At 37.3% G+C, this 26,978-nt stretch overlaps 1 protein-coding gene across 7 annotated transcripts in view; it reads left to right on the top strand.

Moving 5' to 3' along the window:
- The window catches only part of Cnot4 (CCR4-NOT transcription complex subunit 4), a 107,217-nt gene that overhangs the window by 36,409 nt on the left and 43,830 nt on the right, over positions 1 to 26,978 (top strand). For all 7 annotated transcript variants that reach the window (XM_060380176.1, XM_060380173.1, XM_060380177.1 and 4 more), the window contains exons 2-6: positions 14,458 to 14,721; positions 17,000 to 17,197; positions 24,710 to 24,796; positions 25,548 to 25,649; positions 26,431 to 26,556. In XM_060380176.1, coding sequence (XP_060236159.1) covers positions 14,548 to 14,721; positions 17,000 to 17,197; positions 24,710 to 24,796; positions 25,548 to 25,649; positions 26,431 to 26,556 — 687 coding nt within the window. In that variant the 5' untranslated portion in view covers positions 14,458 to 14,547. The remainder of the gene's footprint in view (positions 1 to 14,457; positions 14,722 to 16,999; positions 17,198 to 24,709; positions 24,797 to 25,547; positions 25,650 to 26,430; positions 26,557 to 26,978) is intronic.

Raw genomic sequence — 26,978 nt, 5'->3', positions numbered from 1 at the left:
TACAGTTTGTGTCAGCACCTGGTTGTATTGTATGCAAGGCTCGAGATTGAACCTAGAGTTTTTAAGCATGATAGGCAAACACTACCACTTGAACTACATCTCCAGCCCTTTTTTCTTATTTTAAATTTAAGATTTATTTATTTATTTTATGTGTGAGTGCTCTATATGCATGTATATCTTCATGGCAGAAGAGGGCATCAAATCAGATCCCAGTATAGATGGCTGTGAGCCACCATGTGGGTTCTGGGAATTGAACTCAGGACCTCTGGAAGAACATTCAGTGCTCTTATCAACTGACCCATCTCTCCACCCCATTGCCAGCCTTTTTTTTTTTTTTTTTTAAGCTCAGGAGCTTAAGTTTTAACTAGGAAGTTAACAATATAACCAATCCATTTTTCTTAAATTTGTTAATATCCTGTGACTTATTTCTGACTCCTTCAACTCTGAAGAAAATGATTAATTTATTAATTTTCTAGATTTTACAGCACCCCTGACATAACCATTTAGTCTAAAATCTTACACTTGGAGGAATTAAGACTAGTTAGTATTGAGGACTGGAGAGATGGCGCAGTGGTTAAGAGCACTTGATGTTCTTGCACAGGTCCTGTGTTAGCTACCCATATGGTGCTAAGGGATACAACATTTGCTTGTGATTAGGTTCCTGGATTTAGGGTATTTAAATAAGTTTGTAAGTCCACAATAAGACACATCATTAATTAGGGTGTGTGTGTGTTTGTAGTTATATTATTTTCTATAATTATAAAATATATATATGTTGTATATGTATTATATATTATATATGTGTTATATTTAATATAATCTTATGGCAGGTTAAAACTTAACATTAAAAGTTTAACAAATTTTAACTTTATTATGTTTTATTGAATTAAGATTTCAGAATATCTGTTAAGCTTCTCTAGCATTAAGGAATGACAACAGAATTAACCCAGTGTTTTTCAGGTAGATACTCTTGACTTTAAGGACAGTATTTGGTACATAGATTTGTGGTTATTGTTTTTATCAGACAAAGGAAATTTTCTTTTTATTTCTAATTTCCTCAAAATTGAATACATTTGTGTTTTTGGGATGGGGCTGTCATGTAGTCCAGACTGACCTTGACCTATCTACCTCTGCCTCTTGCTTTTTTGTTTGTTTATGGTTTTTCAAGACAGGGTTTTTCTGTGTAGCCCTGGCTGTCCTGGAACTCATTCTGTAGATCAGGCTGGCCTCAAATTCAGAGATCTTCCTGCCTCTGCTTCTTGAGTGGTGGGATCAAAGATGTGCACCACCACTGCCCAGGCCTACTTCTTTGTCTGTCAAGTGCTGGGTTAGCTCATTTGTGAAGGTTCTTGATGAGTATTTTCCTCTTCTCTGTTGTCTGAAAGAACTTGTCTCAGTTTGGTATATTCTTCTAAATATTTATTTTTGTTTATGACTATGCATGCATACATTTGTATGTGCATGCAGAGGCCAGAAAAGAGTATTGAAGGTTTTGGAACTGGAGTTACAGGTGCTTACATTAACATATACAGGATAACTGGATTTTCAATTTTTATTTTCGACGGGATTTCTCTGTGTGGCCCTGACTGTCCTGGAACTGGCTCTGTAGACCAGGTTGGCGTCTAACTCAAAGATCCATTTGCCTCTGCCTCTCCAGTGCAGGGATTAAAGGGACGTGTTACACTGTCTTTTTTTTTTTTCTGTCCATTTTAGAAAATTATTTTTCTGATATCTAGGCATTTTGTTTTAAATGTTAAATTTACTAACATGAAATTTCTTTTTTTAAATTTCTTTAGTATTTATTTATGCTTTTAATATTTGTTATATCTGTAATAATGTTTCTATTTCTTATGGTCACAATTGCTGAAATGATGTTAATGATAGAATTGTATTTATCTTAATTTTATATTGTATTAGAGTACATATCAGTTACCATGTGAAAAGGATTATCTTTTTATTTCTAGTTGATGTAGTGCTTTGCAGTATTTGTGTGTGTGTGTGAGTGTGTGTATGAGTGTATGTGTGTGTGAGAGAGAGGATACATGTGCCCATGCATGACATGTGAAGGCCAGAAGGAGGACATTAGTTATTAGGTGGATATTAGTTATTAGATTTAGTTATTATTACTGCTCTCCATCTTATTCCCTTGAGACAGGTACACTGACTGAATCTCTACCTCTTTATTTTCACTACACTAGCTAACTGAGGAGAGCCTCTTGGACCTGTCTGTCTCTGTCTACCAGAGAGGAAGTTACAGGTGTGACAGTCATATCTGGCTTTACTAATACAGGATTTTATAAAAACAAAACAGTCTTTTCTTTTTCAAGTTACTTTTTAGAATTTCTAATGATTTACTGAGGTTATGTATAATTTTGACTTAACAAAATTCTTGCATTTCTGAGAATTCTTTTTTTTAATTTTTTTTAAAATAATTTTATACATTCACTTGTATCCCAGCTGTAGCCCTCTCTCTCTCTTTCCCTCCCAATCCTCCCCTCCCTCCCTCATGTCCTCCCTGCCCCTTTCCACTGAGAGGGGGTGTCCTCCTCCCCTTCCGTCTGGCCCTAGCTTATCAGGTATCTTCAGGATGGTTGCAATGTCCTTATCTGTGGCCTAGCAAGGCTGCTCCTCCCTCAGGGGGGAGGGGAAGCTCATGAGTTCATGTCAGAAACAATTCCTGTCCCCCTTACTAGGGAACCCACTTGGATACTGAGCTGCCATGGGCTATGTCTGAGCAGGGATTGTAGGTTATATCCATGCATGGTCCTTGGTTGGATAAACAGTCTTATAGAAGACCCCTGTGCTCAGATATATTTGGACCTTGTGGGGCTCCCTGTCCCCTCTAGGATATACTAATTCCTCCTTCCTTCATATGATTCCCTACACTCTGCCGAAGGCTTGGATATGGGTCTCAGCATCTGCTTTGATATACTGCTAGGTAGATTCTTTCAGGTGCCTTCTGTGGTAGGCTACTGTCCTGTTACTTGTTTTCTCCTATTTCCAATGTCCATCCCCGTTGTCTTTCTAGATGAGGATTGATCATCTTACCCCTGGACCTCTTTCTTGTTTATCTTCTTTAGGTGTACATATTTTAGTATGTTTATCCTATCTTATAGGTCTATATAAGTGAGTATATACCATGTGTGTCTTTCTGCTTTTGGGATACCTCACTCAGGATGATTTTTTCTAGATCCCACCATTTGCCTGCAAAATTCATGATTTTCTTGTTTTTAATTACTGAGTAGTATTCCATTGTGTAAAAATACCACAATTTCTGTATCCATTCCTCCGTTGATGGACATCTGGGTTGTTTCTAGGTTCTGGCTATTATGAATAAAGCTGCTACAAACAGGGTTGAGCAGATGTCCTTGTTGTGTACTTGAACATCTTTTGGATATATGCCTAGGAGTGGTATAGCCAGATCTTGAGGTAGCACTATTCCTAATTGTCTGAGAAAGCACCAGATTGATTTCCATAGTGGTTGTACCAGTTGACATTCCCACCAGCAGTGGAGGAGGGTTCCCCTTTCTCCACAGCCTCTAAGAATTCTATAAGGTGATTATATTTGGTTTTGCTAGTATTGAGTTTAGAATAGTTTAAATCTGTTTTTGTTAAGATTTTAGTGTTAGATTTATTGTCTAGTTTCCTGGATCTTTTATTTTCCTCTGCTTCCCTATTCTTGTTCCTCTTCCACTTCTGTCATTTTAATTATTAAATAAAAAGTACTACATGTTTATGGTTGTTCGGTGTGTAAGATTTTAGCCTTGTTAAGGGAACAAAATCTTATAAATCTAATTTTATAACTAGAGCAAATTTTCTTGACTTAGCAGGGTTATTGTCTAGATTCTTAGATTAGGCTAATTCTGTGGTTCTCTTATGAATGTAGAACTCTGCTTAGCATATTTTTATGTACTTCTGCTGAAGTAGGAATTCTTTTAAAGATTTTATTTTTATTTTTTTAAATTGTGTGTGTGTCATGGTCTTTGTTAATGTGAGTGCAATGTCTATGGAGTCCAGAAGAGGGCACTATCCTCAAGCTGGAATCACAAGTAGTTCTGAGCTACCCAACTTCTCTCTGTTCTGGTCCTCTGCAAGAGCAATGTGCACTTTTAACTGCTGATCATCTTTCCTTTCCCCCAGTTTTGTTTGTTAATGCTCCTAGAAGTATTGCAGGGCTTACCAATAATTTGTCTATTCTTGGAACATTGGTGAGATAATAAAGTGCTGATGATCTAGTCACTAGGAAAATTTAGGTTATTTCTTACCTTTTAAGTGTAATAGCATAGTTTACAGATAATTCAAGCCTTTTTTTTTTTTTTTTTTTGCTTTGGTTTTTGGTTTTGTTTTTTTCAATACAGGGTTTCCTCTGTGTAGCCTTGTTTGCCTGCCTGGAGCTCACTCTAGACCAGGCTGGCCTCCAACTCTGGGATTTGCCTGCCTCCTGCTGAGTTTTTGGACTAAAGGTGTGTGCTACCACCAACTCTCTGTTTAGTCTTTTATTTTAACTGTTTATTGCACTGGTTTCATTCTTTAATTTTCTTCATTAGTACTCTGTAGTTTTTATAGTAATGAAATATGGTTGTATATTTTTTTTACATAGGGAGATTATAATTATATTACAGAAGGTCATATAAATACTTGTACTAAGTAAAATCAGCTTTATTTTAATTTTTCACTGTGGGTATTTGCTCTTCATTCTCTTCCCATTTCTCTCTACTATTATCATATCGACCATTTTCTTTTTAGTTAAGCCTAGTATTTTCCTTCATTATATCCAACTCATTACTGTGTTTAACTGTTCTTTTTTCTTGTCAAAACTTGTTTTCCAGACCTTCATTTTCCTGAAATTTCATTTCTCACTGTTTATATTTCATTTTTAATTGTACTCTTCTTTGTAGCTCCATATTTCTTCAGTTGTTGCTTTTGAGTCAGGGTCTCCCAGGCTGTCCTTGAAGTTCATATGTCACTGAGGATGGCGAACTTCTGATAACTTTGATCTTTCTGAATGAGGGGATTAAAGGCAGGGTACCCACTGTGCCCAGTCAATGTGGGCCTTGTATGCAGTTTATAGCACTCTACTAACCAACCCACCCCCAGCCATTAGTTTTTCTATTTTTACCAGCTTATACTATTTCTGCAAAATACTGGCCTTCCATGAAATATGAAACTTTTTTTCTTCCATGAAATATGAAACTTTACTCAATTCTAAATTTAATGGTAAATTTCTCTCATTTGTAGTTTTATATGAGTATGATGATAACTTAGATGTTTACTGAGATTCTGACATTAAAATTTTGAAAATATTTAACTGGTATTTATGAATATTTTGGGATATAATGGTACCTGATACTTGGACCATGTAGGATTCAGAAAGATCTTGTTTTTATTGTGCTTGTTAGGCAGTTATTTTGTTGTGTAGTTATCTAGTATTGTAAATTCTTTATGTTTGTCTAATCATCAAATTTCTTTAAGTTTGTGGAAATTTTTTTGTAATTTGTGACAAGGTCTTGCTATTTAGTCTAGATTGGCTTTGAAATCTCTGCAGTCATACCTCAGCATCTTGAATGCTAGGAATACAAGTGTATGATACCACATTGAGCTTTTTGTGGAATTTGCAGATATGTTGTTTAATTTCACTCCTTTCTACCTTCCATTTATTTTTCAAGAAAGTTTCTCTGGTATCCCTGGCTGCTCTTGAACTTGCTCCGTGGACCAGGTTAGCCTTGAACCCACTTGCCTCCTGAGTACTGGAATTAAAGGCATGTATCACCCAGCTGTGTCATTCCTCCCCCTCCCCACCCTTCTCCCTGTTTTTTGAGATAGTCTTGTGTGTAGTCCTGACTGGCCTGGAACTCTTTTCTGTGTAGATCAAGATGGTACTCTGCCTCCTAAAAGTGCTGAGATTAAAGACATGTGTCACCACACCTGGCCGAATAGATTTTTATTTATTTGTGTGTATGTGAGCATGTGTGTCACTACACATAGAGGCTAGAAGAGAGTGATGGAGGCTGGGAGCCAATCAATATGGATACTGTTGCCTAGTGTTAGTACTTTAAGGAGTAATAAAACCGATGTATTGACTGTTACTTTGTAGATTGGAAGCATGACATTTGAGTTGGTTGAATAAGTTTTTCATTGCCATGGATTGAAAGATTTCCCCCACTTCTTTTATTTGGGGGTGGATAGTAATGGAGAAATGTGTATCACAATTAAAATCTCTCTGATTTCGTGTATAAGTCGCCCTTTATTTTCTATTTGCTTGGTTGTTGTTGCCTTTGTTTGTTTTGTTTTGCCATGTTATTCTGGAATTAAGCCCAGGGCCTTGGGTATTTTAGGCAAATCCGGAACCTCTGTGCAATAGTCTTAGTGTTTTGATTTTGAGACTGCTTTGCTGAGTGTAGCCCAACCTGGCCTCTGCTTCTCAGGTGCTGGCATTATAGGAATGCACACAACTCCTGGTTGTTATGTATAGAGAAAACTTTCTTTTGGTGTTTGAGACTTTCTTAATACTGTAACTAAGGCAAACTGTAGTCTTTCAACAATTCTTCTGCCTCCACCTAAGGAGTACTTGGAGCATAGATATGTGCTTTTATACCTAGATAATATTCTGACACTTTGTATATGAATATTAGTTTAGTAAACATCTTTTAAAAAACTTTTTATTGATTCTTTGTGAATTTCACATCAGGTACCCCAATCTCACTTTTCTACCTGCCCCTCCATACCCCCTCCACCAAAAAGAAAACAACAAAACTAAAACCAAAACCAACCAAACAAACAAAACTCTTGCCATGGCAGCTGTAGTGTGTCACAGTGTGTAACAGAGTATATCTTTTTGCCCAAACAGCTCTACTTGCAAATGTTCCTTGAAGTGAGTCATTAGTCTGATTTGAGGCCTCTGGTTTCTGCTATACTATCAAAACTGTATAGTCAAGGGGACCCCTTAAGGATATCCTGTTGCCCTGTGTCATGGAGATCCTGCAGCATTGGTTTTGTCTAACTGGTCCCAGCAGTTCACAGATGGGTTAGTAGATGTTGGGGTGTGCCGACTCAAAGCCCAGGCTAGTCTGTGACACCAGGGCCAGCTCTCCCATGCTTCCCAGGCGAGGTAGGGGAGTTGGGAGGATGGAGTTGGGTGGGTGGGCTTGGGGAGTAGGATGAGGCCTGTTTTTCTGCCTGCTGCAGGCATTGAGAGGTGGGGGCCGGCTCACCCTTACTCACACCCTTGGGGCCAGTCCTCTTGCTATGTTCAGATGAGAGAAAGGGCCAGCTCTCCTGAACTACCACCGTCCTGGCTTGCTCTCCTTTGTCCAGGCCACCAGGGTGAGGTGTGAGGCTTGCTCTGCAGAGCACTGTAGCTGGCAAAGGGTAGGCTCTCCCACCTGGCTGAATGGAGGGGGCGGGGCACATGGACAATTCCTTCTCCTTCCACATCACCAGACTGAATGAGCTAGCTTTCCTGAGTGCTGAAGTCAGCAAGGGATAGTTGGTGGTGTCAGTTTTTCCTGTGCCCGCATCACTATGCAGCAAATGCAGTGTGGACCCAGCTTTCCCAAGTACTGTAGCCTGGGAGGGGTGGAGCCAGCTCTCTTGTGTTCATGCCTTTAGTGCCAGCTCTCCCACACTGTCCAGGTAGGGGCAGGTCCAGCTCTGCACAGCCCTGGGACATCAACATGCCCCCAGGTGGCAACCCAGACCATGAATGGCCTTTTGTTGGTAAGAGACCCCTGCTGCTGCCATGCCACAAACCCAGACATAGCCCTTGTTGACAGCATGGGCTGGGACGTCACTGTGGCCTTAGGAAGCAGTGAAGGCTGCTCACATCAGGCTGTTCTTCACCACCCTCGTGTCTCTAGTTCCACTTCTCTCCAAAGTACACAAATCATTTTACTTTTCTTTCTCTCCCATCTCTCCACCACATACTTGTTCATTTTAGTGGTGCCCACCCACCTGTGCCCCAAGGTTTTGCATGGTTCTCTCGGTAAAAATCTTTTATTGGGAGTACAATGAATTAGTTGTGCATAGAACAGAAGATTTTTGGCAGCACCATTTTTTTAATGCTATCAAACTTAACATTCTAGATTTTACTGAATCATAATAGAGAGATTAGGAAAATAAAAAAATATTTTATTTTAAAAGGATTAATAGCTTTTTCTGTGTTTTAAGTATATTATTATTTAATTTTATCCTGAATGAATGCATAGCATCGTATCCAGAAACCTAATAAAACTGAACATTCCATCATATTTTCATATGTAAATTTGATTCTGTGTGTTTGTTTAACAAATTTTAAAGCCTGTTTTTGGGCCTGTATTAAAAATCACAAGTAGATAACATCTTATTTTTGCTGTTTTATGAATTCTGTTTCAAGGTTACATATCTTCATCCCTTCTTCCTATGCGCCACTCAGCCAAAACAGTTGAAAAGACAACTTCCGTCTGAAACAGTTGTAGAGGAGTTTTAATTCAGAACATGGTTGTTCTGGAAAGAGATCACATCCAAAGGCCTTCTAAGTCTGTGTCATCCTGCTGGCAAGAGATCACATCCAAAGATCTTTTAGGTCTGTGTGATCCAGCTGGAATATAAACACACCTTTAATACAGGAGACGGAGGCAAGCAGGTACAAGTTCAAGGTCAGTCTGGTATAGAGCAAGTTTCAGGTAAAGAAAAGCTTAGCTCCAGGCATGGTGTACATGCCTTTAATCCCAAGCAATAAAGGTAAAGTTAGTTTGTAACAGGAATCACCCATGTTTGAAAGTGATGTCTGATTGAATGACAGAAAAGTGACAAATCAGAGAAAGAGTTGACAGAATAGGATATGCCCAACTCTTATGAAAAGAGAGAGGAAAGGGATGCTACTTAAGGGCCAATGCAGAGAGGGAGGGGGAGTAAGGGAGAGAGAGAGTAAACATGAGGGAGTACATTTTTACCAGGACAGTAATAATAAAGAGAGAGGTTGCAGAGATAGAACTCAGGTGAAGATGAATGAGTCAGTGAATGAAAAGGAGCCAAGAGATTAGAACAGATTGATTGAGTTAGTTTGAGGCCAAACAGCAATTCAGAAGCTAAGAGCAAAAACAGATTGAATAGGTTAGCTGCAAGAGGGGTTTGAGCTGGAACAGCTGAGTTCAGCCAGCCAGCCCAGAGCTCAGAAAGGACAAGAAAGGGTGAGCATATTAAACAGTAAATCTCAGAGACTGAAAACATTTCAAGGCTAGGTTAGCTTGTATGGAGGCTAGAAGTTTCCAGGATTGGCCTAGGTTAACATAAGGAGGCAGTAAGCCTCTGAAACAACAGTTGAAACAGACAAATAAAAGTTCTTTTTGCAAACAGTGCTCACTTTTGTGGGTGCAAGATGTTAATTGTAAGAGATGGATAGATCTACAGATGGCCTAGTAAAAAGCTTGATTGGCAGCACACCCTCTGTGATCACAATTTAAGAGTTGGTAGAAACTGAGTGACTGACTTGGTGAAAGATTTGGATGAACAAAGAGATTGAAATCATTGCTAAACATGATTTAGAAAAGCAAACAAAACACTTGGAGGTTCAGGCTAGAGTTATTGTTACCCCGACTTGGGATAGTTTGATCTCAGTATGTAGCCTGGCTGGCCTGGAACTCATGGCTGTCCTTGTGCGTCAGCCTTTTGAAGGCTTGTAGGTGTGTGCCGATATATCTGGGCCTGGGTTCTCCACCTTCCTGCTTGACAGCTCCCCATCCTGCGGTTTGTACCTGACTCCTCATACAAATGGGCACCTGTAGCTAAAAGGGCCTGGAGTTCGTAATTACAAAGGGTTGTGTGGTTGCTCTTTAAATTTTACTGTGTTTACAGCTGCTTTTAAGAGTGTATTTGCTTATTTACTTGTCTCCTACCTACATGTTGTTGTTCGCTAGTTTTTAGCTATTTTATTTTTTTCTGAGACAGGGTTTCTCTGTGTATAGCCTTGGCTTCCCTGGACTCAATTTGTAGACCAGAGTGTAGTTTTCATTTTTTATATATTGTTTAGTCCATCAGGTTAGACGTTGAAACTTTGTATGTGATTCTGTTTATTTGTATTTTTACCAGGTTTTTTCCTCATTGTCTCTTCTTTACTGTGCATGTGTGTTGCTTGTACCAAGAACTGAGTTGTTTCACCTCTTCTACCACATGGCTTCTAAGGGTCAAATTCAGATCTTTAGGCTTGGTGGTGGTGGCAAGTCCTTTACTTTCTGAGCTATTTCACTGACCTCCGTTTGAAGATTTGAGATAAGTAAATCAAGTCTTAGAACTTTAGATTGTGTTACCTAAGATCATATGTCTACTAAGTGGAAGAGATGAGGTGGAAATTAGCTTTTCCTTTTTTATAAATTTTTTATTTATTATGTATACATTGTTCTATCTGCATGTACATCTGCACACCAGAAGAAGACACCAGATCATATTATAGATGGTTGTGAGCTACCATGTGGTTGTGGGACTTGAACTCAGGACCTCTGGAAGAGCAGCCAGTGCTCTTAATTACCCACATATATTTTACCATTCTTAGATAAGATTTGATGACCTTCTTTCTTAATGCTACAAGTATTCAGATGAAGTCACTTGTATCTTATGGTACCTCTTACTGCCTTGTCCCTTCCTTCTCTCAATGTGAAGAAGATACAGTCTTACAAACCTTTAAAAATTAAAAATAATCAAAAAGCAAAACCTGAAAGTATTATTCAGTTCATTTTTTGTTATAATAAACTTTCTAGAAAGATTTTGTATTCCTGAGCCCCAGTATCTTGTTTCCTTCTCAGCAGTCAATCTATTACTTTACTGAAAAGGTACTAGTGTATAGTTAAGAAAGCCTTACAACTGGGTATGGTTGCACATGCCTTTAATCTCTGGTCTCAGGAGGCAGAGACAGGCAGAGATCTCTGACTTCTTGGACAACTTAGTCTACAGAGTGAGTTCCAGGGCTACTACATAAAGAGATCCCCCCACACACAAAAAAAAAAAAAAAAAAGAAAGAAAGAAAGAAAGAAAAAACATCTTAAAGCCAAAGATACTAGAAGATAGCAGTCTTTAATTTCAGTTTAGTTTTTTTAAGAGAGAGCTATTTATTTATTTATTATGTATACATAATAATGTTGTCTGTGTGTACATCTGCACACCAGAAGAGGACACCAGATCTCGTTATAGAGGGTTGCGAGTCATCATGTGGTTGCTGAGAATTGAATTCGACCTCTGGAAGTGCTCTTAACCTCTGAGCCATCTCTCCAGCTCCTTAGTTTAGTTTCTTATTAATAGATGAGCCTGTTTTCTATAGAGTTTTGGATGCTCAAGTTACTCAGGAGGGGTCTATTATGCATCCCCAGTTTTAATATGGAGGGAGAAAGTGGCTGATCCAGATCTACAAACTAGCAGTGTTGGATTGTTTATAAACACACATGCATTTCTTTCTTTTTTTAAACTTCAAATTTGAAATACATGGAGAGACTCATCGGAAGACATTCCAGGAATACATCACCTCACTGGTAGCTCTGAATTTTCCAGTTAGTTTTCTTTATGTAAAACAAGAGTGTATAGCTAATTTCAACTTGGCCACCCCAGACTGTAGCTGTGGAAAACACACTATTTAAGTGTGTTTCCATCCTCTCCCATCTAATCACCAAAGTCAGATATTTTCTCAAGAAAATGAAAACAACCCTCACCCCTTGGTTTGTCCACTTAAATTTCAAAAATAACATTAAAAAAAAATCAATTCAGATAGTAAGAGATTTTTCTAACAAAAGGTGTCTGCTTTTATTTTTTGATGTGTCAACATCCTGGTCTTATTTTCTTACTGAAACTAAGTTTATATGTACAGAACTTGTTGTGTAGAGAAAAAGCAGTTCTCTAGCTTGTTCTTTCTTCTTTTTTTTCCCTTCCGGCAGGGTTTTTCTGTGTATTCTTGGCTGCCCTGGACTCGCTTTGTAGACCAAGGTGGTCTCGAACAGAGATCTGCCTGCCTCTGTGTCCCCAAGAGCAGGGATTACAGGCGTGCACCTATTTCTCTTTTTAAAGCTAGGTTTTTACACTGTCGCCCTCTAGATGGCCTAAATCTTGCTATGTAGAATAGACTAGAAGCATTCTTGTATCCTCCTGCCTCTGCTTTACTTGTGCATTTCGAGCTTTATTGCTGTATCTTTTTTAAAAAGTAATTTATTTATTTGTATTTTATGTACATTGATAATTATGCCTGCATGTCTGTCTGTGTGATGTCTGTCTGTGTGAAGGTATCAGATCCCCTGGAACTAGAGTTATAGACAGTTAAGAGTTGCCATGTGGGTGCTGGAAATTGAACCCAGCAGAGCACTGGCAGAGCAGCCAGTGTTCTTAACCGTTGAGCCATCTCTCTAGCCTCTCATTGCTGTTATCTTAACTCTTAATGATTTCCTTGTTTGTGGATACTATGTTGGCAGTAGTTTGCTCTTTGATATAATGATTGCTAAACATAACTTAATGCTTGGCATATGGGAGTATTTATGCAGAAGAGCTTCTTTCTTAGAAAAATAAAAAAACAGGTCTTTATTTATCCATTACCTATCTCTCTCTGTGTCTATCTACCCATCTTTAAATATTTCATATGTGCCTAGAGCCTTTAAAGGCCAGAAGAGGGTGTTGTATCCTCTGGAACTAGAGTTACAGATTTTTAAAAACCAACATGTGGGAGCTGTAAACTGAACCAAGGTTGCTTGCCTGTAATTTTGTTTTCTTTTTATGTTCGTAAATCAGCTGTATCTTTTTATGTCTTCTCATTTTGGGGGAACAGAGCTTAAGTGGAGGAAGAAAAACCCACCTATTTGTTTTTCCAACCTTTCAGTGGTTAACTATACCAGATAAGTTTCCAGTCACCTTTGGGTGTTACTTTATTTATTTATTTATTTATTTATTTATTTATTTATTTATTTATAGAAATGGTTTCTCTGTTGCCCTGGTGATCCTGGAATTCTCTGTATAGACCAGACTGGCCTCAAACTAAAGACCCAAGTGTTGGGATTAAAGGCCTGTGTCATCATTGCACATGGGGTTTATATATATATATATATATATATATATGTATATATGTATATATGTATATATACATATATATGATTTTTAATATAGTATTTTATTATAGTGTAAGTTAGATAAGTACCAGTATTTTTTATTATTTATGAAATGTTCCTTCCTATCTATTGATTTGTAGTGTGATTTCTGTTAAAAATTAAAACTTTATTATTTTTTTTAATTTTTATTTTTTTAATATTAGTTACAGTTTGTTAACTTTGTATTCAAAACTTTATTATTTATTCATGGGCCTATTTCTTAGTTTTAAAGTTTCTTTGATGATTTCTCTACTTTTGTAAAGTAAGAAGTTACAGCTTCAAAGAAAACAGTTGAGTGTTTGATAAAGCTAATCACATTTTCCTCTCAGAAATGCCAGTTATTCTCATATTCTCTTCAGAGTGATCTTTACAATTATTCTGTTATATTGTTTGTGTTGTTTTTAAACCATTGTGATGGGGAATTGCATCAAGATGTAGGTTTGTTTACAGCTTTTTAATTTTCAGTTGCAAATATGATTTCAGCTTATCCTTTAGCATAAAATTGTTAACTGGTTTTCAGTTCTCCATAACTTAAAAAGAATTTACAGTTCACAAAGCATGATTGGGATAGAAAGGTCTATTTGTTTTCTGTACAATTTCTTACAGTCTTTTTGTAACACTTATTATAGCAATTTTTTTTTATAAATATATTTGCTCAGCAGTTTTCACTGGCATAGTATCATATTGTGGTAAACAGTGTGGCATTTTGCTTAGTTTATAACTTTCCCTGGCAAGAATTTTATATTAACATGTAACTATAATTGATTAAATCTCATTTTGGGTCCCTTTTGTAAGGGACATTACATTTTGGCATATCATCATGTTATGTTATGTTCCTTTAGATAGGCAGAAGTATAATTACCTTTTAAGTGAGATATGCAGTTCAGTGTGCGGGGTTTTAAACTTACTGTGAAAAGAATAAGTACATTTGCATGAAAGTATCATGGTGTGTGTGTAGGAAGAGAAGAGTGTGTTTGCATGCATGACGTGTGTGTGTGTGTGTGTGTGTGTGTGTGTGTGTGTGTGTGTGTGTGAAGCTGGCTCTCTTGTAGACTGGTGATTATGTGCAGATCAGTGGGCTCATGCCGCCAGCACAAACCTCAGAGCCTGATTGTTCTCAGCTGCTGCAAAGCTGAAGGTGCTTCTGTATTGTATTCTTCTTAAAATGTGTTATAAACAGTGTTTGGCTCAGTATTAAATGGCTTAGCTGGGGGAAAAAACGGGAATTCTTTTACACTTTTGTTGCATCTGAAACCTAATGCCAGTTTCTTTTTTGATTTGCATAGATTTTCTGAAACTTATCCTGTGATTATAGCAAAAGTTGGTATTTTTCTTGTAAATTGTTTGTTTTTAATTTCTTCTCATGCAGGTCTTCAGAATTCTACATTTTAGCTCTCAGTGCTGAATTTCCTTCCCTTAAGTTATTATAAACTTTTGCTGCTGTCAAAGAAACGTGAAGATGTCTCGCAGTCCCGATGCAAAGGAAGACCCTGTGGAATGCCCTCTTTGCATGGAGCCCTTGGAGATAGACGATATTAACTTTTTCCCTTGCACCTGTGGCTACCAGATATGCCGATTTTGTTGGCATCGAATTCGCACTGATGAGAATGGACTTTGTCCTGCATGTAGAAAGGTAAGTGCTTGAACCAACTTCACTTTGTTTATAGGTTTTTTACTGTCCACTGTTAACTGTATAACTCTTTCCCATGTGTATGAGTGATGACATCTATAAAGTCATAGAACCTCTCTGACTAGGGAGGGAGTCTTGGTGCTTGCTGATTAAGAAGATTGGTAAAGAACTAATAAGTTTGAATACAATAATATTGAACTAGAAAAGCATGGTCTGTGTTAATGTGTGGGGTGATTTCACTTTAGTTTTCTAGTACTAGATAGGAGAGAGATTTACCAGGGTTAAGAAGTAAAGAGGGACATTCTGGCCCTCAGCTGACCTTGCTCTTATTCAGTTGTACAACCTAGGCCATGGGATGATGTCTCTTATGTTAGGGTGGGTCTTTGTTCGATTCCTCCCCAGGATCCAGCTTGTGGGTGAGGGCAGGGGGTCCAGGCGGAGGGGTAAGAGATACAGAGTCATCACACAGACACTGGGAGCCGGGTGAAGGCAAACAGAGGGCTAGGGGATGCAGACTCAATTATTCTGGAGTAATTATTCTGCACAGGTGATACAGCTTTGGGCAACCAATCAGGTCCTCCACAACATCTCCAAGCTTGCCATTGGTTGTTCGTCTCTGGGCAGACTCTTCAATGTAAGGTCAGGTCACATTTTCTGCCTGCCCAACTGCACAACTACGTCTGTAGTCATGTCGGTGGAAGCTGCCCCAGGCCATGAGCCCTAATGGCCCTTTGCCAGGGATGCCCACAGGTCTTCCTCCTCAGTCCTCTGGTAATACCCTTAAAGATGTGCCTGGAAGCATGATATACAATTTTAAATTCAGTCAGGATTATGAAGTTATGATTATGAAAATTAATTATTACGTCTTCCCTGGGATCTTTATACTCAGTTTTATATAATTGTCTTCCATTTATTGTGTTATCAGATTCTTTAGTACTTATTTGTGTGGGACATTTTAAACATCAATTTTCTTTTTACTTATATACAAACCCTCTGGTTAAATGTGATTCCCATTTTACAGATGAGAAGGCTGGACCAGAATGTTCTTAAAGTTTTAAAGCAGGTTGTCTGAAATTCAAAACCTGGCACTTTGACTCTACATTCTTGGTCCTCCAGTGGCCCTGATATTAGCTGCAGGGAGGAAAATATTACAATCTTGAGAAGGATAAGAAAAAAACATACAACAGAGATTGCTTGTGTTTTTAGGGCACAATGATAATTGTTTTCTGGGCATTACTTAATCTTTACATCAAATTTTAGGATATTTGTACTGTATACATGAGGATACTGAGGCATAGAGAGTGAGTTGCTTAAAGGCACCATGGCCAGATAATGTTAGAACTAAATTTGAACTCTTGAGCCAGAGTTTAAATATTTATGTTCCATCTTTCCCCCTATTAGGCTAGGAGTATATTTAAAAACAAAACAAAATCAAAAAGGCTAAGGGCTGAGGATGAGGCTTACTAGGCCAAGTACTTAATGTTCACTCCTTAGTTGGTCCTGAGCATCATGTAAAAGCCAAGAATGTTTCTCTGACCTGCACATGAAGGCTAGGGAAGGATCTTCGAGCTCGCTGGCCTGCTAGCGTAGCCATTGGTGAACTCCAGATTCAGTGAGGAACTGCCTCAAAGAAATGAGTTAGAGGCCTCTGCACATATACACACCTGCACATAAGTAAGTAAGCACAGAACTTAATTCATATGTTAGCACATGGTAGGACTTCCTTAAATGTTTGTTGATTATTACATATAAAAATCCATATTTTGTTAAAAGAATTACTTTTTTTGCCTTTTACACAGCAACTTAGAAGCATCATCTAAGAACTATGTGAAAGGTGTTAACGGGTATACAAAGATTGAGTGGTTAATTTTGTTGTTTTGACATTTATGCTTAAAGTGATCTCTGTTAAGCTTTAAAAAATACGTTTTAGAACTTTGTAACTTATATTAAAAATATATTTTAGGGGTTGTAGAGATGGCTCAGTGGTTAAGAGCACTGTCTGCTCTTCCAAAGGATCCAGGTTCAGTTCCCAGCACCCACATGGCAGCTCTCAGCTGTCTGTAAGGCCAATTCCAAGGGATCTGACACCTTCACACTAATGCACATAAAATAAAAATTAAATAAATTATTAAAATATACATGTATATTTTAAAGCAGTTAGAGTAATTAGAAGAAGGGAAACTAACAGTCACATACTTGACATTCAGAATTAGATATTTATCATTTATGCAGTTTTTCTGTTGCTTTAATGCTGACTTCATCTTGTTTATTATACTTACAGCCATATCCAGAAGACCCAGCAGTTTATAAACCACTTTCCCAGGAAGAATTGCAAAGGATAAAGAATGAGAAAAAACAGAAACAAAATGAGAGAAAACAGAAAATCTCAGAAAATCGAAAACATTTGGCTAGTGTACGTGTTGTACAAAAAAACCTTGTCTTTGTTGTAGGTCTGTCACAGCGTCTAGCCGATCCAGAAGTAAGTCCTCTTTTTCTTTTATTATTGTGGAAAAGTCTGTGTGTTTGCCTGTCTTATTTAAAAATAATAGTCGATCCTGATGAACTATAAGATTCCTTTGAAAATAATAAATCTTGGGAGAAAGTATGAATAGTAATAATAATTTTTAGTATATTCAAGAAGCAATGGCTAGTTGGGCATGGTGGTGCACACCTTTACTGCCAGCTCTCGGGAAGGCAGAGGCAGAGGCAGGCAAATCTCTGAGTTGGAGGCCTCAAACTATAGAGTGAGTTCTAGGACAACCAGGACTACACAGAGAAACCCTGTCTCATAAAACAAAACAAAAGAAACAGTGTCAGTTGTGATCCTAGGTATGACTTAATCTTTCTGGGCTTCAGTTTCTTCAGTTATGAAGCTAAGGGCATCCCTTTTATTGATGATAGCTTATGAAAATGGATAGTGATCCTGTCACTCTTAAGGCTAACATGAGTTGTGAATAGTTTTTTTGTTTTGTTTTTTCCTTTTTCCCATAGTTGTGTGGACCTAATTGGAGACACAGTTACTTGAACCTACTAAGTAGTCTTAATGAGTTGCCCAAGTAGTAGTGTGATTGCTACTGTGCATGTGTGGAGGTCAGAGGAATTTGCAGGATTCAGTTCTTGCCTTTCACTGTGTGGCTTCTGCCAGTAGAACCCAGGTCATCAGGCCCAGTAGTGAGTGCCTTTATGAGTCATCTCTGAGCCATCTTGATGTTCCCCAAGTGTTAACTCTTGTTCTTTAGAACTGCTGTACTGTATCATTTTTCTTTACTTTGTCATTCTTAGTCAGCAATTGGGAAAGAAGGAAATTTTGACTAAGTGAAATAAAAGACCAAGGTTTTTGTGGTTCAATTTCCTAATTGATATCTCTTAACCTTTTTCTTTTCTCCTTCAGTTAATCTTATCAAAGCTGCTCTGAGCTCAAACTTTCTTGTTGGCTTTGAGTATGCATTTGCTAATTTTTAATTTCCACTATATTATGAACTGCTTGTGAGCTTGTTGGGAAGGACAATTGAAACTAGTATCAGCTAGAATGTTTGCTTCAGTAGAGGAGAGCTGAGTTTGGGGAGTTTTCCAAAATAAGTAGTTTAAAATAGTTTGAGGTACCATTCCTCATGTTGCTAGAGATTAGCTCTGCAGTAGCTTTTTCCAGCAGCTTTTCACTGTGGCAAAAACCTGCCTGGGAGCTGGGGGTGCACTTAAAACAAGAGTTATTTTGGTTCATAGCTTCTGTCCAAGGTTCAGGCTGTTGTTAGCTTGCTCCATTGCTGTAGGCCTAAGATTAGATAGATCACCCTGCTGGCAGAAGAGGCTACTCATGTCATACAGCCAAAAGGCAGAAAGACAGACAAAATGAAAGACTGGAAGCGTGACAACCTTTGAAAGGCACACCTTAGTGACCCACTTCATCCACATGGGCCCTGCTTTCCATAGTTTCTACCGCCTCCCAGTGATCCAGTACTTCAGTTATTAATCCATCACCAGATTGATTAGGCTACAGCCCAAGCCTTTAGTATATGATCCTTTTGTGGGGATAACTGTAATCTAACCATAGCTGAACCTACTGTCTCTCTCTGTAAAGACTAGAAAATATATATTTACTGATAGATGGGTTTATATTAAGGCTTTACAATTCCTCTGAATCAATAGAGGAGACTCTCAGGGAGCTGCTACTTGGAAGAACCTATCATGAGCATTAAAAATGAATGCAACTCAAGAATTACTAGTGTCTGGGCCAGCCTGATGACTCAGGGAATAAGGACCTTATGACCTGAGTTCAGTCCTTGGATCCCATATAATGGTAGAAGGAGAGCATTAACTCTGCAAAGCTGTCCTCTGACCTTTGTATATGTGCCATGCTACATGTTCATGTCTCTGTCCTGCCCTCTACTGCCACCGCACACAAAGAATTACTAGGAATCTATGTCCAGGGACCTCGACAGTAGTAGTAGCAGGAGACCTTCTTTCTCGGGTTGGTCAAGAATTCATACCTGTAATCTGAACATTCAGGATATTGAAGCCGAAAGGCTTGATATTTGAGCCCTACTTGGCTACTTAATGAGTGCCAGGTCCCCCTGAGCTAAAGAGAAAGATCTTGTCACAAGAACCAAAAATAAAAAGTTTCAAGCAGAAAAGGCTTTTAATAAGGAATATTAAGGAAAGAGTTCACTTTGGATGCACAACATCACTTCAGCAGTCGCCTCTTCTATTTTGTTTCTAAGCTTACGTTTTTGTTTATGTTTTTGTGTGTGTGTGTTTTTTTTTTTTTGAGATAGGGTTTCTCTGTGTAGCCTTGCTGTCCTGACCTGCTTTATAGACCAGACTGGCCTTGAATTCACAGAGATCCACCAGCCTCTGACTCCCCATGTGCTGGGATTACAGGTGTGTCCTGCTGCACCTGGTGTCAGCTTACTTTTGTCTCCTTTCTTCAGGCAGACAGAATTACACCTCTCCTGTGACCACTTCCCTTGAACATGACTAAAACTTTGCTCTAATTCATCTCTTTTCACTTTGCCTCTAAAAAAACCTTTATTATCCGTGGTGTGTGTGTTTGTGTGTATGTGTATGTACGTACCATTTGCATGTTGTTGAGGGAGCACACATTAATGATGTGGAGGTTAGAGGATAGCTTAGTTGAGCTGCTTCTCTTCTTTTACCTTTGTGTGGGTTCCAGGGATAGAACTTGGGTTACCGGATGTGTATAGCAAAAGCTTTCACCCGCTGAGCCAACTCTCTGGCTCATTTCTGTCCTTTTTTGCTTTTTCCTATTCTTACTGTGTACTTTGCCTTTCTGAAATTGCTACTTCAGTAACTTACTGGGACTTTGATCTTGAATTGAGAAACTTTGCTGTAAATTCACCTTTTGTTTGCTTATCTTGTAATGTGGAGTTCCATCTAGAAGTGGATTGATTATCAAGTGTATTCTTTTATTAGTCAATAGAAACAATTTTTTAGAAGCTATGATAATTTGATACCAATTAAGAGGTAATTATCTATATCTTAAAAGTCCTAAAATTTCAGGTTGTGAAAATATTCATTCTTATTAAAATTTGAGTTTTGTGAATACATACAATGTTTGATACTGAAGATGAAGTTTACAGGCTAATGGAAAAGACAGAGTTGAAGTGTTCACACATTCCTGAGCACTTTGAAAAGAGACACAGGAGGCTAGAGAGATGATTCAGCAATTAAGAGCACTTACTGCTCTTTCAGAGGACCCAAATATGTTCCTAGCACCTACATGGTGGTTCACAGTCATCTTTAACTCCAATTGCAGGGATCTGACATCCTCTTCTGGCCTCTGAGGGTACTGTATGCACATGGTGATCATACACATATGCAGGTAGAACATATATCAAAAACAAACAACTCCCCAAGAAAGGGATAATTAAGATCAGTTTTGAGAATTAATAGTATTAGCTAGGCAGCAAATAAGGTCAAATAGCATCCCAGATATGTGGTAGCTCTGGAGAGCATTTATTTGAGGAATTAAGAGGCTGTACAACCATTTTATAAAGTGGAAACTGAGGCAAAGGCAAGGTGAGTGGCTTGTTTGTTGTGATAGATCTTCTATTCTGGGGTATTCTGTACTGATGATTGCTTTATTAATCCATCCATCATTCACTCATGCAGCATCTGATTGCCACATTTTTGTTTTTCTTAGTGTCCATGAATACTTAACTGTGTTCCCAAAGAATAATTCTGCCTCTGTTTTATCAGTTGTTTAAGCAAAATCTAGTGTTCGTGTTAATATGGAATGTTAAAATTTTTTGCCTTTCCTTTACCATAATAGCCTATTTCATATCAACCACTGGTCATTTGCTGGTACTTAAGAGGCCTACCAGTGTTATTGACATACACATTCATGGTTTGTTTTTGTTTTTTTTTTTTTCTTCTTCTTCTTCTTCTGAGACAGAGTTTATTTCCAGTACTGGCCGTGAACTGTTAAAAATCCTCCTGCTTCAACCTTCTGTGTTATTAGCTAACACACCTAGATTTTTATGTAATTCTTTTCAATTAATACTAACACAGTTCAGTTTTTTATTTAAAATCTATTGAGTACCTACACCATGCAAGGCACTGTGTAAGACACTGAGCCTACACAATATACAAAACAGCACCTGTTTCTTTGCAGAGGCAACAGTCCTGTATGAGGAGCACTGTGTTGCGTCAGTGGCACATGGGGATAGTAGCAGAGCATTGCAGGAAAGCTGTACTGGTCTTGTTTATCTTTGGGGTAAAGTGCTTCCCACACAGGGACTGTCCAAGTGCTGTTGAATGAGAATTATTCTTTATGTAATCTTTGGAAGGTTAGATCTCAATGATGAGAAATGTGGTGGGGGTAAGTTGAGATTCACTTAATTATTAAAGGTTTGCCAACACTGTCGAGGAGGCATTTTACCCTGAAGGCAGTGGAAAGCTGTTGAATGTTTTCAAGAATAGAATGACATGCTATATTTGTGCTCTGGAATTACATTCTGGCTATTATATGGGCATGTCAATGTAATTTTATACCTATCTTTTTTGCCATGAAGGTGTTATACACAAATGTTTGCCAGAAACTGTTTCTACAAACAAGTGGTCTTCAACTCTAAAGGTGGTTCATTGCCCACTTAAGAAAAAGAAAAGAAAAAAGGCTAATATTATATAGCATATCTTCCATTTTTGTTTTTGTTTTGTAAGATCACATTCATTTTTATTTTCCTATGCATTCTTATATGTTATAGAGTATTTGAATCAGAATATTTTTCGGAAAGACTTATATTGATAACATACCAAAGCCCCCAAATTATTTCCAGTGTTCAACTAGAAAGCACTACTTTTGAGTGAAATATTACTCATCTCTTTCTTAATGTCTTCATTGCACTCGACCCATCAACAGCATTGGACACAGGCTCTCCTGCTTCCTAAATAATGGTCCCTGAATTTGTTCCTGCCTGTACTCCTGTAAGCCAGGACTCTTCCCATAGCCAAACAGATTGTATCCTTCGTTTCTTACAGTCTTCTACATTTCTCTCTTAAATCAGAGTAAAACTCAAATCCCTCATAAGGACCTGTGTACACTACAGGACTTCATGACAGATTACCTCCCTGACCGCATATATCACTGTTTTTCTGTCTTATTGAAAATGACACAGGTTTCCTTGGGTTAGTCTGAACTCTTGATTTCCCCCTATGCCCTAAAAACACTCTTGTAATAGGTGGGATGCCTGTATTCCAATTTCCATGAGACAGCATGTTTCACAGAAGACACTAAAAACATCCATAAGCATATAACACCGTCAAAAGACAAGGATGAAGAAATCTTTGAGACAAGTCAAAAAGTATACATATGAATAGGACTCTTAAATAAAAAACAAAAAGTATGAACAAAATCCCAGAAAGACATTCCATTTTCCTTTAAAAGGGCTTACTAACAGGAACAATTCAGTGTTTTAAATAATCACTAAGACAGTTAAAAATCTTAATGGTATATTAAGATATGGTATATATATATATATATATGGTATATATATATTATATGGTATATAATATATCTCCCTATATATTTCAAAACAAATATATGAAGGAAAACAATAATGAAAAGACCATTTCTACATATAAGTGCTTTGGTGTAGGTACTCTCAAACCTACCAGTGATCTGTGGCTTTGTAAGCCAGAAGCACTTAGTATCACTTTGGAGTTTACTATGTCAGTTCTTTGGCTCTGCCTTAGACCTATTGGGTCTGGGATTCTTTTTTTTAACTTGTCTCTCAAATGATTTGTGTTAATATTAAATTTCTTAGTGTTTTTACACTGCAAAATAACCTTCCATCTAATTTGTAGAATCACTAAATGTGGTAGCACACTGTTACAGGTGTATGTTTTGGCAAACTAAGTACCATGAAGTAATGTGATTTTGTAAAACAATTAGTAAAACTTCAAAGTATGTGTAGTCTTTTCTTAATTACATATTATCTATAAATTAAACTTATGTCAAAACGGAGAAAATACTTTATGTATAATGTGGAGTGTCTAGCTTCCCTGAACTATAAACAGGGATCCATGCATGTCTTATAGGATATTCAGAAGTTGTATAGGAACCACAATTAGGTAGGGCTAGTTTGAGCCATGAAGAATCCCTAGCTTTTATCCTCTGAATGCTAGGACTGTTTCTCTCCACTTTAAAGTCTCCCCATAATTAAAACATCACAGATCTCTAACATGGCCCCTTCAGTGCTTCCTTCAGTGAAAACTGCTGCTATAAACTCACCCGTAAGAGCTGCTGATGCAGAGCAGCTGTGTGCTGCCAGCCTTGGGGAGCATGTATTTTAGCTGTGAGGCTGTTAGCTGAATTGGCATTTTTCCAGCTGGAACAGTGAATTCAGTTTCAAATTCTTCTGGCCAGAAAACCCTCTTCAAACTATTTTCTTCTCTATCCCTTAGCCCTGAAACAGTCTGGAACAAGGTGTCATTTCTTTAGCTGCTATTATTGGTCTATCTGTCAATGGGTCTAGATAGGGTGAAAAAGTGGAAACCACTGTAGTCACCTTTTAATCCATTGAAATTGGCTGTATATAACCTTGTATTTACAAACATCCAAAATATTGTGAGATTAGTGTATATTAAGCTGAATACTGTTAAGACTTCCTGGCACAACAGACTGTCCATTGAGAAAGAGGTTGTTGTCTGTAAAGTTCTACGAAAAGAACAAAATTTAAGTTGAGGTAATTACAAGTCATGGGAGAGATTTTGTATCATATAACATTCTGATCACATTAGCCAAGATTATCCAAATTTGTAAGGAATTCTACAAGACTACTGTAGTAATCACAGAATAACAGAGGTGAGAGAAATACAAGGACAAGTAAACACTAAAAAGTAATCAAGATAGTAGAGGAAGAAATATAAGTTCATTTTCCAAATGTAACTTTGCAAAGATTGTAGGGAAAGAACAACCTATGAAACAGTTACAAAATAATGAAATTTACTGACACAGGAAATTCAGTGATAAATCATAAAGCATAGAAGGTTGAGGGGTACATGTTTGAATTTATAAACAATGCCTTTGTATAATATACAATAGATTTATGGAGCATAAATGTCATTGCTTATGCCTGTTCTTCGTTTCTCTGTTCTTGAGTATAATTTTGATCATCATTTTGATCATTACCTCATAAAAATCATCTATTAGTGAGAATACTATTGAATTCTGTGAAGGTTAATATCCCACAGATTATTGATGCAAATATTAGAACATAATAATGCAAAATTTCTTAAGTTTCAGGTCCTATTTAGTGTTTGAAAAAGGACAGCTTTTAGGCTCTTTAAAATACCCCGTGAAATCAACTACATATACATAAATGCACTTTGGAGGTAGTTACATTAATTAGAAACTTAAAAAAATTACCATTATGCTTTTCATTTACAAGGGATGGTATGTAATGTTCCCATTATAAGGATAAAGATGATTAAAGTGGGGACAGTTTATACCTTATTTCTTCTTCTTTTATAGGTTTTAAAACGGCCAGAATATTTTGGGAAGTTTGGTAAAATACATAAAGTTGTCATCAATAATAGCACATCATATGCAGGCTCACAGGTAACTCACTATAGGGATCTTTGTCTTTCCTCCAGGTCTGGGCTTGACCTGGGCTATCAGAAGGAAAATTTGCTTTCTGCAGTCAGAGAGTTTAAGGGTCAAAGCAGTTAAACAGTGTAGTAACTGCTGTTATTGGTGGGCTTGGGAGTTTTTATGTTTATTTGATTCCTCAGGACTTAAGAGTGAAATGCTTGATGGAATAAGAGGAAGATAGAGAACAAAATTAACTGGTGGGTTAAAGGGTGGTGGCGAGGACTTACCTGTTACCAGGCAACCTGATAATTAGATAATGATTTATAATTAGTAATTTTAGGTATTAAAATCTTAATGGAGCAACTTGTCATACTGGCATTAGTTAATAACTAATACAGATTGTGTTAATTTTTTAAAATATTTATTTTGATACAGTGTCTTTAAATCTGGCATCTTAAAATTTCACTTTTAAACTTGACAAGCCTGTCGAGTTACTTTAAAAAATAGGGAGAGAGGGAAAAAAGACAAGGAAAGATGCTATTTTATTTATCTGTGTTATAATCCACTTATAGCTAGGTAACTTTCAGGTGAGCTAGTAAAAGGAACGGTATTATTATAAAAAAAAACCCACTACATTTAATTATTGCCATTATTATTATTAATGACACTACTAATAACAAAACAGCTATAGGATTTCATAGGTAGGTTGTAAAAGAATTTTCTTTTTCAGTATTAATTTGAAACTAATAACAGTGGAATGGGATGTGCTTCGCTTTAGGGTCCGAGTGCCAGTGCTTATGTAACCTATATTCGGTCAGAAGATGCTCTCAGAGCAATACAGTGTGTCAACAATGTGGTGGTAGATGGCAGGACACTTAAGGTAATATGTTTCTCTTTGATTTTTTGTTGGTTTGTTTGTTTGTTTGTTTGTTTGTTTTTGATTTCTTTTAAGAGGAAGGGGTAAGATTAGAAAGCAGAGGAGTGTGGCATTTAAAGGATGACTTTGAAGGCATTAAATTTAAAGATTGTCTTTTAGGTTTCCGTACTAACTTCTGATATGCAGGGTATTTAGTACTAACTTAGAAGGGCCCTATTTTATTTACTGGGTAAGAATATATATTATTTAGAGGATAATCTTTTAAAAATGTAACTTACATGTTTTTGTTTTTTATTTTTTTACTTTATGAAAATAGAACTGGTCTTCTATAAATAGAACTGGTTAATAGTTTTGATTTGTTGTTATTAAACAGATAATAGTTTTGATTTGTTGTCATTGGTTTACATTTGGTAAATAGTCCCAACTAGTGTGAAGGGAAGAAGGATGGCATAGTTAGTAGAAAAAGGAATTTCCCTTCTCCTGTACTGAACTACTTAAATACGGAACTGCTTAAAGACAGAACAGGTTTTTTCTTCTACTGATGCCTAGAGAAAATTTGAATTTGTAAATTCTGGAAACCATATCTGTTTTCTCTAAATCTTCTAAATAAATGTTTACAGTAACTTCACCAGTAATAGGTCAATTTCCTAGTGTTCTCAGTCATGCTTTGTTCTGTCTGTATCTCATTTTATGTAAAACAAAACCAGTAATCATATAAATTCACATTGTGGTTTCAGTTCATATTTTGAGTCTTCTTTCCCCTGCTCCCCTCTTCTTCCTACAGGCATCTTTAGGTACAACGAAATACTGCAGTTACTTCTTAAAGAATATGCAGTGCCCAAAGCCTGACTGCATGTATCTACATGAATTGGGAGATGAGGCAGCCAGCTTCACAAAAGAGGAAATGCAGGTAGTAAACTCATGTGAATTACCAATTTAGTACAAAAAGAAATTACTTTTAAAGTTAAAATTGGAAAGACAAAGATTTGAGTTTTTGAAAAACCAATATTACTTTAAAATAGCATTTTTTTCAAAGTATCTCATAAGATGGTTACAGTAAGATGAGTTTCGGTTAGCTAAGTTAGAAAAGTACTTCAGTAAAGCAGCAAATTCATTTGTTGCAAAACCTTCCAGAGGCTTTACTGTGCTAGCATCTATTCAAAAGGAAATTTAGCTGACCACAGGGAATACTCCAGGGAGTCTGCTTTAAGGAGAATGTCAACAGTGTGAAGGCCAAGGAGTTAAAGTAATCTAATACTTGGGGTTTTTGTTTGGTTAGTTGGTTTTTGGTTTTTCAAGACAGGGTTTCTCTCTGTGTAACTCTGGCTGTCC

This window comes from Meriones unguiculatus, chromosome 3 (assembly GCF_030254825.1).
Source record: "Meriones unguiculatus strain TT.TT164.6M chromosome 3, Bangor_MerUng_6.1, whole genome shotgun sequence".
NCBI classification, from domain to species: domain Eukaryota; kingdom Metazoa; phylum Chordata; class Mammalia; order Rodentia; family Muridae; genus Meriones; species Meriones unguiculatus.
Note: the sequence above shows the minus strand (reverse complement) of the source record. Positions and strands in the feature narration are given on the sequence as shown.